Source organism: Microcebus murinus, chromosome 1, assembly GCF_040939455.1.
Source record: "Microcebus murinus isolate Inina chromosome 1, M.murinus_Inina_mat1.0, whole genome shotgun sequence".
Classification (NCBI taxonomy): domain Eukaryota; kingdom Metazoa; phylum Chordata; class Mammalia; order Primates; family Cheirogaleidae; genus Microcebus; species Microcebus murinus.
In genome coordinates this window covers 141,106,043-141,119,132 of record NC_134104.1, presented here as the reverse complement: position 1 = coordinate 141,119,132, position 13,090 = coordinate 141,106,043, and the positions used below count along the sequence as shown (strand labels likewise).

Genomic DNA, 13,090 nt, shown 5'->3' with positions numbered 1-13,090 from the left:
AATTTACATTAAGTCCTCAGGTGCAAATAACTCTGTGAAATATACAGAATATTTTGGTATTTTCATTTCACAGATTGGGAAACTGAGACTTGCTGAGATGATATGTCCCAGATTGAAGCACAGAAAGCAAACCAGAATCAAATCTAGAGTCCCAAGTGTACATTTGGTATTGTCCTTTGTAACATTTAATATTTGAGCTTTTTTTTTCATTATCAAACCTTTTGTTAAGATGCTTAGAGGTATACTTTATAATCGCATTAACATCAGAGATACATATGAAGGGGAATTTTAGGTTCCTCAAAAACATTTTGCGTGTTTTTGCTAGGTTCTTAAGGAAGACTGGTCTATATGTGGAGGTTTTAATTCTAACAGTTTTAGCCTTCCTATATGTATGATGACCTCTTCTCTCTAAGGAGTAATTCCTCTTGGGGCTATGAGAAATGGGGTGCCAACTCACCAAAATGACAGTATTTGGTACCATCATTTAAAGTATTATGTATATTTAAATGGAAATATAGCAAATTTGGTTTGGCAATTGTTATGATTTATTCTAGGAATTTACAGAACTATTTTATATGACCTTATGGAAATAAATAAATAAGAATATAATTTTAACTACTAATTTTTAAGGCAAGATACATCAGGATTGACAAATTAAGTTCTCATATACTTAAGGGCATTGCCAAGTTTCTTTCTTTCCTTTTTAAAAACAACCAAAAAACCTTAATTTGCAGACAAGTCTAAATGTTGCATTTGGTTTGGGCCATATCCAGATTTTATTTTATTTTTTAAAATAAAGTTTAGGTTTAATGGTTATCATTGTGTATTTACTTAGTTTTTCTTTTTTTCAAATAATATATAAATACATTTGTACTGTTTAGGAATGTATTGATTTTTTTTTTTGAAAAATCAAAATAACAACCTCTTATAAAACTCAGGGTAACCTTCCAGCTAATTCTCTTCTGTAAAATAGAAATACTTTTGTTAGATTAAAATAGTATACCTTTATAAAAATAAAAATCTAAACAATAAAGATATGTATATAATAAAAGGTTATCTTGGGATTTATATAGTTTTTAAGAGTTTGATATCTACTTTCTCACATATGTCACATATAGTCTGTCTCTCGTACAATGCACATACATTATACCAGAATCATTTGAACATATATAACAAATGGATTACACTGTTCCTAACCCATGTTATTTATTATCTTAATTATGAACTTAATATACAAATATCTCTGTTTCAAAATTCAGACACTAAAGATAAAGCAAAAATCCCTTCAGAACCACCTCTAAGCCCAGGTATAAGCAAAAGTGAACACTTTTATTAATGTAGAATGTGTCTTTTCCTACCTTTTACTGTGCCTTTACATGCATATTAAGCATCAAAATAAATGGTTTTGTTTTGACTGTGTTTACACCACTGATATCATTCTGAATGTATCTTTGCCATTTGCCATGTCTACTCAATATGGCATGGAGATTTTTTTTTAAGGCCCATCATTTGTTACTTTACATCATTTATTTAAACTGTTGCATAGTATTCTATAGTATAGATGTATCATAACCATCTTGTCTTTTATGGAATTTTAAATTATTTACCATATATAATTTTTCTAAGTGATTCTGAAATAAACACTTTTGTATAAACCATATGTGTTTATATATACACACATATATATTTCTTAAAATAGTCTGGAAGTGGAATTCTTTTTTTTTTTTTGAGACAGAGTCTCACTTTGTTGCCCAGGCTAGAGTGAGTGCTGTGGCATCAGCCTAGTTCACAGCAACCTCAATCTCCTGGGCTCAAGCAATCCTACTGCCTCAGCCTCCCTAGTAGCTGGGACTACAGGCATGTGCCACCATGCCCAGCTAATTTTTTGTATATATATATTTTTTTAGTTGGTCAATTAATTTCTTTCTATTTTTAGTAGAGACAGGGTCTCTCTCAGGCTGGTTTCGAACTCCTAACTTTGAGCAATCCACCCACCTCGGCCTCCCAGAGTGCTAGGATTATAGGCATGAGCCACCATGCCCGGCCTAGGAAGTAGAATTCTGAATCAAACATTTTATTCATTTTAAATTATATTAGCTATAGTTAATTTGCTCCCAAAGTGGCTTTACCACTTACATTCCCACCAGCAGTGCCTGCTATCCTACATTCTTTTCTGTTATTGTTATAGTTTATCTTTTAAAAATTTGCCCATCAATTGAGTGAAAACATCTCATCCTTTATAAAATATCTGTGCTTTCTGATAATGTTGATGATCTTCATATGCTTGGTTATTTATATTTCCTTCTCTGTGGATTGCCTGTTGTCATCCTTAGCCAACTTTTTGTTATTTCACCTTTTTCATTGTTTATTTATAGTTGCTTTTTATATAGTCCAGTCTCTTATATACTGAATATGTTATAAAGCTTAACTTCAAGGCTTTATGAAAGATTTCATTAGCAGTTTTATTTCTAGGCAAACTTGGATTTGTGAAGCACTCTAATGGCCATCACTTGAAGAGTTGTTTACTTGGTGGCTTTGGGGTGTTTTTCAATTTTTTTGTCTTCATCCTTACCCAAGAGTATAAAACCAAGAAGTTTAGATAGTTGTGTAATGGCTCTGGGCAGTCAAACCAGATAGAGTTAAAAACCTGTAGGATTATTATGCAGCGCTGAGCCCTACAATCTGCCTCAAAAGCTTGCAAGAGGAATTTGGCCTTTTGTTGTTATGTTGCAGAGTGGCTGGAAAGAAATAAGGTTTTGTTGTAAATAGGCTGTTTATAAATTTTGAACATTTCAATACAGTCTACTATTCCAAAAATGAGTCTTTTAGAAGTATAACAAGTAATGATATAATGGTGGCTGTCTGGAGATCAGCCTTCTGGGACCACTCCAAACTGACATACAACTATTGGTATAGGTGGTATGGAAAAGTAGCAAGAAATTAATGTTAAGTAAATCACTCTTCTTCATACTCCTAAATATTCTTTGTGATACACTAAGATTGGGTAATTTAAATAACTGGAGGAAAGCAACTATTTGACTTACTGGCAAAAAGACCAAACATTTCTTGTAGGAATATTGATGGGGAAAAAAAGAGTCTATAAGGAAAAAAAAGTAAATTACAAGGGACAAAAGATCAGGCATTAGTAGTAATATAGGTAGTAAGTACTAGGCCCTAAGATTAAAAATAGCCAGTGACTAAAATTTAGGTTCCCCCCTTCCTCCTGCTGTAGATGTTGAAGGCCTTGGACAACCATCCTGTGGTTTAGGTCTGTGTTAAGGCATCTAGGCACCTATGCTATACCTTTGAATAAATAGCCTTCTTGAGGCAGTCCCATTACCTAAATGGGTGCAAGATGTGGGGCACCAGTAGTAGCATATCCTCAAACCTGATGTTGCTAAGGAACTTGAATCTTTGAGAAAGGGTTTGCATCTTTTCTTTGTACATGTAGAATAGTACGATTATGTTTTTAACAGCTGTTATGATCAGTCTGTGGCTGTCATGTAAATTTAAATGTCTGATATGACTAAGTTTTCTAAAGGTTCTAAATAAACCTTATTCTGAGCCTCATTTATTATTGAGTTTGATGTTATGGTTATTATGGCATATGTTGTTATTTAATTTTATTAATACCGAATAATGGTTTAAATAGTGATTGTCCCTCTATTTCACTGAATGTTCAAAGTCTTGAATTTTTTAAAGGACCTCTTTAAAGGAAAGGGTAAAAGTCTTTAAATATATTTTATTTAGTCAGTTATATCTACCTAGATATTTTAAGATACTTTATCAAATTCCTTGGCTTCTATTAAACATTATATAGAATGGGCTTTATTTTTGGCAAATAAAATAGTTAACTATTTAAGATTAAGCAGGCTGCTGAGAAAGAATACAACATGTCTATGTGAGTGTTAAAATTTTGCCATTGTCTTATTTTGGACCACTTGAGTTTTTAATTTCTAATAATTTTACTGAAATTTTTCATTTTAGTTTAAATTGAAGAAATTTTAAATTTTTACTATTTGATTCTTTTACTTATGAAGGTAAAGTTTTCCCCCTTTATTAGATTTAGTTTCTCCTTACAAAATTGTTATTCAGATGTTGAACCTCCTGGGTTGATTCACTGTCATTTATGTTTTGTCTTCTCTCTCAAGTTTTATATCTTTCTCTTTTATTCTGTATTATGAGAGATATCCTTGACTTTCTCACTCAGTCCTTCTATTAAATTCTGGCAAACAAAAGTTTAAATGGTTCTAAGAACTTGCTTTTGCCTTTTCTGGTAGTTCCATTTTCACAAAATCCTACATGTATGTGTGTGTGTGTGTGTGTGTCCATGCTTGTGCACACTTGTGTGCAAAATGTTGAGCTCCCTGGGTTGAAATTCCATAGATTTTCAGTTGCTGCTGGTACTTATTACTGTACTTTCTGGCTTAGAAATTGTCACTTCTCTGTCATTCTTCAAGGTAGATTAGTTCTCTGCTGTTTCAGTCAGCTTCTGAGAATTTTAATTGCATTTTTTGTGGTATTACTCTTCAGTAGCTTTCCATTCTTTTTTATTTTCATCTTTTAAGAATTTGTTGTGATCTTTTAGGTGCTGACTTCATACACTCTCTGCCCTCACCTCTTTTCTTTTCCCTTATGATGTTGCTTATTCATTGGGGTTCCACTGAAGGATTTTAAGCAAGGGAGTAAAGTGATTTGAATTATTTTGATTTCTTAATGAAAAATTTCAAGCTTACCCACAAATAGAGAATATTGTAATGACTCTCCATTACTACTCATCCAGCTTCTCATTACTCATCATCCAGCTTTAAGAAATTACCAATACCTAGCCAGTCTTTATTCATCTATATCCCTACCTTATCTTCCCCCATCTGCACTATCCTGCTGTACTGAGATATGTGTGTGCACATGCACTCATATACATATATAAAATAAAGTGTCTTTTTAAAAAACAGTCACAGTACCATTGTCACACCTAAAAGTTTAACCCATAATATCAAATATTCAGTGTTCAGATTTCTTCAGTAATTTCATAAATATCTTTTTACAGTTTTTTTTGAATTAGTATTTGGACATTGCCATTGATCTACTTCTTAAGGATCTATTCATCTATAATATTTGTCTCTCATTCTTCTCCTCTTGCCATTTATTTGTTGAAGAGAAAACATCTGATAGGTAAACTTTTCCCACACACTAGTTTTTGTTGATTGCATTGCCATGGTGCTTTTGTATTTTTGTTTTTTAATATTTCTTTATCTTCTGTATTTCCAGAAAATTGAAAATTCTTCTAATGGCTTGATCAGAATCAGGTCCATGGCTAGGTGTGGTGGCTTATACCTGTAATCCTAGTATTCTGGGAGGGTGAGGCGGGAGGATCGTTTGAGCCCAGAAGTTCAAGACCAGCCTGAGCAAGAGCAAGACCCCCATCTCTACTAAAAATAGAAAAAATTAGCCAAGCTCGGTGGCATGTACCTGTAGTACCAGCTAATTGGGAGGCTAAGGCAGGAGGATTGTTTGAGCCCAGGAGTTGGAGGTTGCAGTAAGCTATAATGACGCCACTGCAGTCTAGCTAAAAAAAAAAAAAAATCAAGTCCAATAATGGGGAGGAAGGTTGGTACAAATTTTTCATAGGTGGTATTTATATGGTATTTTGAGTTTGAAAGCATGGTGTCTGATTGTCTTTCTTTGTGATACTAATATTGAATAAGTGGGTTTAGGTGTTGTCAGCCTGATCCATCCTTTATAAAGTTCTCCACCAACCTTTCATTTCATGATTTCAGGAGCTATTTTTTTTTTTTTTTTTCTGAGACAGAGTCTCACTTTGTTGCCCAGGCTAGAGTGAGTGCCGTGGCATCAGCCTAGCTCACAGCAACCTCACTCTTGGGCTCAAGTGATCCTTCTGCCTCAGCCTCCTGAGTAGCTGGGACTACAGGCATGCACCACCATGCCCAGCTAATTTTTTCTATATGTATTAGTTGGCCAATTAATTTCTATTTATAGTAGAGACAGAGTCTTGCTCTTGCTCAGGCTGGTCTGGAACTCCTGACCTTGAGCAATCTGCCCGCTTGGCCTCCCACAGTGGTAGGATTACAGGTGTGAGCCACTGTGCCCGGCCTTCAGGAGCTATTGATTCATTACTGTTTTAGAGGGTCACATTCTCTAATTTGTGGTTTGGAAGGAGGCTGAGAACATAAGCAAGGAGACCAGTAAAGAGGCTGTTGTAGTAATATAGGCAGAGATGATACTGGTCTGGTCTTAGATTAGGAATAGCAACAGAGGTAAAGAGAAATAGATGGTTTTAAAATATAACTTGGAATTATACACAAGAACTGCTGGTAGATGATCTTTGTGGAGCAGAGGAGAACTTGGGATGGGGTTCCCATGTAATGAGCTTGAGCAGTTGAATAGATGGTGATGTCATTTACTGGGATGGGAGAGGACTTAGGGAGAGCACACTTGGAAATAATGTTGGTGTTTTGTATCTATGTCAAATTAGAGATGCCTTTGAGATATCCCTGGGGAAGATGTTTAGTAGGTAGTTGGATAGTAGGTCTGGAACTCAGAGATTGTCTAGACTAGAGACAAACATTTGGGAGATGTCAGCATATAGAAAGTATTAAAAAACATTGAGAATGGATGAGGCAATTTAGAAAGTGTATAGTATAGTCTTGAAAGGGGAAGGATATTCAACATTTATTTATTGGGTAAAGGAGGAATAGCCAATGGAAGAGAATGAGCTAGAGTGACTTGTAAGGTTAGAGGAAAGCCAAGGGGAGTATAATGTTGTACATGCACACTGTGGGAAGTGTAGACAATAAAAATTTGTTTGGCCTGGTGCTATGTGGTTCCCGGCTGTAATCCTAGCACTCTGGGAGGCCAAGCTGGGAGAATTGCTTGAGGTCAGGAGTTCAAGACCAGCCTGAGCAAGAGTGAGACCCCGTCTTTACTAAAAATAGAAAGAATTAGCTGGGTGTGGTAGCGTGCACCTGTAGTCCCAGCTACTGGGAGGCTTGAGGCAGGAGAATCACTTGAGTCCAGGAGTTTGAGGTTGCTATGAGCTAGGCTGATGCCATGGCACTCTAGCCCAGGCAGTAGAGCAAGACTCCATCTCAAAAAATAAAAACAAGGAAAAATAAATAATAATTTGTTTTGAGTTTTCTGAGATATCTATGACATAATAGTTTATAGGGATCATTGTTTCCTAATCTCAATTGGTATTTAACTGTTAGATATGATCGTGGTTACTGATGATGAATATACAGGTGTATATAACAGCTCAGAAATCTGAAGTCCTGTTGTTCGTTGTTTTAATTAGAATAAAGAAGGATATAGCTTCAAATGAAAAGAGGAATTTGAGTGTAAGAAACTAATGTGAAACAGTATATTTTTTGCATGAAAATCCATGTTGTTGGTAGTTCTTACTGAACTGTTTGTTTCACTGAAGGAGTATCCACACAAAATTGAATTATTTTTTGTGAGACATGATACAGAGTTTTAGCTTGCTCTTTTATTTGCCATGTAAGATGAAACAAATTTTTCATCTTTTATAAGAATTTTAGAAGCAGAAGTTTCAGGTTTTGGAATACATGTACCTGGATAAAGTGAAAAGTTTCAAAAAACCATTTGAATATGGCTTTCCTTCAGTGGGAAAAAGAAAAAAAGACATAGGACTTGATTAAAGTAATGTAAGTTCACAAATTTTTATCTGAAACTTTGGGGACCAGTTGTGTTTTAGAATTCAGAATATGTCAGATTTAGAAAAGTAATATGTTCTTATCCCATATATTATGTAACGACTACTGGGCCTGGGGCAGCACCCTGTAATCAAGCACATTAATAGTTTTGCAGTTAAACATGTACAAATTTACACTGAGTTGAATAAAAACAATAAATAGCCTCATATCAGTTCACATTATGTTTTTTCATAAACTGAATTCAGATCAGTTCAGATTTACTACCAAATGAGTTTAAAAGATAAAACAAAAGCTGGGTTTTCAGAGCCTTTTTACTTTCAGGCATGCAGATATTAAATTGTAGGCCTATAGAATCTCAGTGCTTGCTGGTGTTGTTTGAAGGCAAGCTGTATCCTTCTTGGTCATCTTTTTTTCTCTTCCTCTCTTTCTGCCTGTCTCTCCCCATCACCCTTCTCCTGCCCCCTTCCTCTTCCACTTCCTCCTCTATTTTCATCTTTTCTCCCTTCCTCCTATTTTTGTATGTCTTCCTTCTCTGTTCACAACTCTTCCTCCTCCTGCTCTTCCTTCACCTCTTCTTCCCCTCCCTCTCTTCCTCCATTTCCATGTCCTCCTCTTCCTCCATCTCTTGATTTCCTCTATTCTCCTCCATCTCTTCTCCATTTTCTTTCCTTCTCTTCCATCTCCATTATATAGATTGCCACTGCAGCCTGCTCACTTTATTAGTTTCTATCCTCTAATACCTTTTAATATGCTTATCTTGTTCAATTTCTATATCCAACCATAGTATTCTCTTTTTGAAATTTTGGAGTGAGAACAAGAGTGTTGACCTAGCCATAATTTACAATTTCCTTTTTGTGTTTGCTTCTTCTTTTTTTAATTCAGTAAATATTAGAGCACCTACTATATGTACCTTAAGTGATACATCCTGATTTATCGTCCAGTTTACTAATGATCCATTGAGATATGTATAATCTGCTGTTATGCCTGCCAACTGAATTTAGGCTTCAGTTACTATATTTTCATTTGTAGAGGTTCTCTTTGGTTATTTTAAAAATCTTTGTCACTTTTTATAATTTTATGATCCTCAAAGTGATTTCCAAGTTTGCTTAACAAGCAAGCATAGATATTTTATAGTCTGTGTCTGATAATGCTGGGATTTTAAGTGGGTCTTATTGTCTATTTCTTTCTATTTGTTCTTGCTCAAGGTATCTTGAGCCTGGTATCTAGTGCCTGGTGACCTTAAAATTATTTGTGGGAATAATTTGAGGCCAGAGACCTTCTTCTAGCAAAATTTTGCATTTGCATTGTTGCTTGAACGTACTACCAGTTTGAGCCCACAGAGTTTAAGGTGTTAAGTGTCTGGACTGTTCAAGCAATTGACCTTAATGAAGCACTCTATTTGATTCACTTCTCTGTAGCTCTCTTTTGAGAAAAGTTTGGAAAGAATTGACTATAGGAAAATAAAGGCTTACTTAGGGTTCACTTTGACCTTGAGGGTATAGTTGGGTGTTATACCAGCTTTTGGTGGGAGGTCTCCTGTTAGACTCTGTGTCTTATGTAGATTTTGAATTCTGTTCCCTTTGCCCCACAAGGCCTTCAGAAGAGAAGTTCCAATGTACATGTTTTATCTTTGGATGTTTTTTTCTCTTATAAAATATTTATTGCTTTGGTAAGTGCTAGAGAAAAAATAAAGCAGAGAGGTGGGTAGATCAGAGTTGGGTAATCTGAAATTTTAGTGTCCAGGAAAAACTTCATTGAGAAGATGACAGATGAATAAAGACATGAAGATGGTGGATGAACAGAGTGGATATAAATGGGGAAGAGCATTCTAGGCAGAAGGAACATGATTCATAGCAGTGAGTCTGGTGGGGCTGGATTTGAGAGAAAGCAAGTAGGATATAAAGTTGCAGAGACCTACATGATATCTAAGATCTTAGAGTCCTAGTAGGACTTTTCATGGAGTCATAGGAGGATTTTGAACAGTGACATTATGTCATTTTGTTCAATTCAGGATGCTGTATTGAGAATAAACTCTAGGGGATAAGGTGAGAAGCAGGGAGAAGAGCTAGTTGGCTGTCACAATTATCCCTGGATTGTGCTAGGTAATGGGGATACGGCACAAACATGACAAAGTTCTTGCCCTTAAGTTTCCAATCCACTTACAAAGATCCGTGTCTATTATTTCAGGAAAAGATAGTTGCTAGGAAGAAAATAATTGAGATTTGTTCTGAAATTTCATTATTAAGAAAAAGTTTTTAAACTCAGAGCATTTATAACCTTCATGTAAATGATAAAACAAATTTTAAATTTTCGGGCTAGTGATGAGTTAAGTTTCATGAATTCTTTTAGTTTATAGTAAAAAAAAGCTATAACCTTGTTGGAAGTGGATAAAAATTTACTTCTTTCTATGTTTGTAAATTTGTTTATTTTTCCTTTAGTTCTATTTTGGTTTTATATATTTGAAGCTGTGTTACTAAGTTCATAAATACTTAGGGTTCTGATTTTTTTTTCCTGTTGGATTGACCCCTTTCTCATTATTAAACATCTGCTTTTATTTTTAGTAATGCTTCTTCAAGCTGATTTGTTTCAAAATAATACAGCTACACCAGCTTTTGTTTGATTACCATGGTCTTTCTCTAATTTTTATGTGACTTTATAAAATATATCTCATTTAAACAACCTATTTTTAAAAATTTAGTCTTAGATTTTTTACTTGGACTGCTGCTTAGTTCACTTATATTTAAAATTACTGATATATTTGGTTTTATATTTACCATTTTATTTTCTATTTTATCCACTTGTTTTATCTTTTTTTGGCCTCCTTTCTTGCTTTTTTTCAGTTAATCATATATTTTGTCTTATTTTATTTTTCTTGTATTAGTTTATTTATGTATATATAATATTTACTCTTCTTTTAGTGGTTACCTCAGAGCAGATAATGGCAAACTGGCACTTATAGACCAACTCCAACTGCCCTCCTGTTTTTCTATACAAAATTTTATTGAAATAGCCACACTTATTTATTTATATATCATGCATCATCTTGGTGCTACAACATAAATGAGTAATTGCATAGAAAGACCGTATGTGTATGGTTTACAATGACTGAAATATTTGTTATGTGGGCCTTTATGGAAAAGGTTTGCCATCCTCTGCTCTAAGGAGTGGTTCTTAAACTTGGTCATGCATCAGAATCACTACGAGCTCTTGCTAATACACAGGTTGCTGGGCTGCATCTCCACAGTTTCTGATTTAGTGAACCACATTTTGAGGACCACTATCCTAAATACTATAATATACATCTTTGATTTATTTTAATCTAAAGTAAGTTGCTATGTTTACTACTTACCCAATAAGGCCAAAATCCTTAGCAACCTTTAACTTTGTTTGCTTACCTCTTAGGAACACTGGCTGGCAGTAGCTCAAATGTCTGTCAACAGTAGAATGGATATTAATATCAATGAATTGTTGTACATTCATATATCAGAAAACTATAAGGAATGAAAATGAATCTTCCAAACATTATCCTTTAACATCAAGTGAAAGAAACTCGATGCCAGAGTATATATTGTGTGATTCCTTTTATATAAGTTTCAAAAATGGTTGAAACCAATTATGGTGCTAGAATTCAAGACTAGTTAGATTTGGTAGGAAATATTGACTTTTAGGGGTCTTAAGGATACTTACAGGATGGTGGTAATAATCTATTTATTGATCTGGATATTGATTACACTGCTATCATTTTGTGAAAATTCATTGAGCTGCATATTTATGATTTGTATACTTTGTTCTGTCTTGATTAAAGTTGAAAAATTAATTTCCCAGTAGTTTGAGAATTTTAAGAGTTAATTTTTTTTTTAATGGTAGGGACATTTACTCTTTTCAGTGCTTGTGTGTGTACAGGAACAGAATACTGTTTCCATGGGAACTTCTGGCTACCCTGTGTTTCAGTGCCTAACTTCCTGTAGATTTGTGTGTCTACTCTGTCTCAGCTGCATTTTTTTTACATAGTGGAGGAAAAAGTTTATTTGGAATTGTGTTAGTGTTTTTAACAAAGCAGTCTATGTACAGTGTAGGTTTTAAGCTCATTAATTTATCCATACTGGCTCTCTAATAGTGTTATCCTAAACATTTTTTTTTAACTGGAAGATACTTTTTGTCTATAAGTTCTGTTACTTAAGAAAAACAGTTGCTGAGGGGGAATGTGGCTTTATATTAGCGTGCGTATTTAATTCTTCTTTTCCTTCAACAAATAAAACAGTCTTGAAACTTATTTGGTATGTTTTCTTTAAAATATATTTAATAGTTGTATTGACAGTATCCTTTTACAGAGATGATTTCCTTTTAGGTGATTGAGTATTTGTATAGGGAAGGGGAGCAGATTGAAAGGAAGAGATTCTGGCATATTGATCTGAAGCCTGTGGTAAAGCTGCTGCTTTGCCTCGCCCATCTTGTTTGTCATGGTTGGTTTGTGCAGGGTCCTAGAGAAAACCATCCTTTCTGAGGAATAAAATGCATATAGCTTGTGATTTTTTTATTCGGAGGAGGTTGGGAGGTGTTTCATTTGTATATAAGGAGATGAAATTAGCATGGCCATTATATTCTAAAAGGAGCCTTGTAGAATATTATAGAATCATTTATGAGAACAGATTATTCAGTTTGATTCCTATGGCCTACATAAACAGCAGATTTTAAGATTACAGAGTTAATTATGCACAGTAATGAGCACTGTGATATTCCGAGCTTTACTGATGCAGTAATAAGCACCCAGCAGAATGAATATTGCGTAAAACCTTATTTTCTATTTATGCAAATTTTTATGAGGATTAAATAGTAGAAAATAAATTTAGATCTGTATACCTTTAGTATTTGAATGTCTTTGAAATTTTGATATAGAATAAGGATTGTAGCTGGATAGAGAATTTTTTAGATGCATGGAGAATTTTTACCTTTCATCTGGCAGTAGCTGCCATAAGATGATGTCACCTTGTAGCTGATTGGCTGTTACAGCACCTAGGGCAGGGAAGAGAAAGAAAAATGCCGGCACAAACCTCAGTGGTGGTTCTGTGGTTGTTTCTGTCTTTTTTTGATAGAATCTTTGATTAGTATCGAATTTACTGTATTTGGCCATGTGAACTATTGGGCACGTCCTAGGGTGAGGGAAATTAAGAGCTTTCAGAGGAATGAGGCGACTGATTTGCAAACGGATCTGTGATTGTAAGTTGCAGAGTCTGGGTATAAGGAATAAGGCAGGGCGTGCTGGAAGATGCACTATGGGAGGAGCTGGCAGAAAATGCTTGTATGAGTAGCAAAAAAAAAAAAAAAAGAAAAATACTTTTTACTACCCTTAGGGTTAATATTTTTGGTTTTATGTTTTGGCTTAATATATAGAGGTA

General features: G+C 34.6%; 1 protein-coding gene across 50 annotated transcripts in view; it reads left to right on the top strand.

The window, feature by feature from the left end:
• Positions 1-13,090, top strand: part of CLASP2 (cytoplasmic linker associated protein 2) — a 194,468-nt gene that overhangs the window by 48,613 nt on the left and 132,765 nt on the right. For 2 of the 50 annotated variants that reach the window (XM_076006150.1, XM_076006149.1), the window contains exon 1: positions 10,570-12,911. The exons of 41 other annotated variants lie outside the window; for them this stretch is intronic. In XM_076006150.1, coding sequence (XP_075862265.1) covers positions 12,878-12,911 — 34 coding nt within the window. In that variant the 5' untranslated portion in view covers positions 10,570-12,877. Of the gene's footprint in view, positions 1-10,567; positions 12,912-13,090 lie in introns of those variants that run through there. 7 more of the 50 variants (XM_076006154.1, XM_076006153.1, XM_076006147.1 and 4 more) reach the window with 6 other exon arrangements.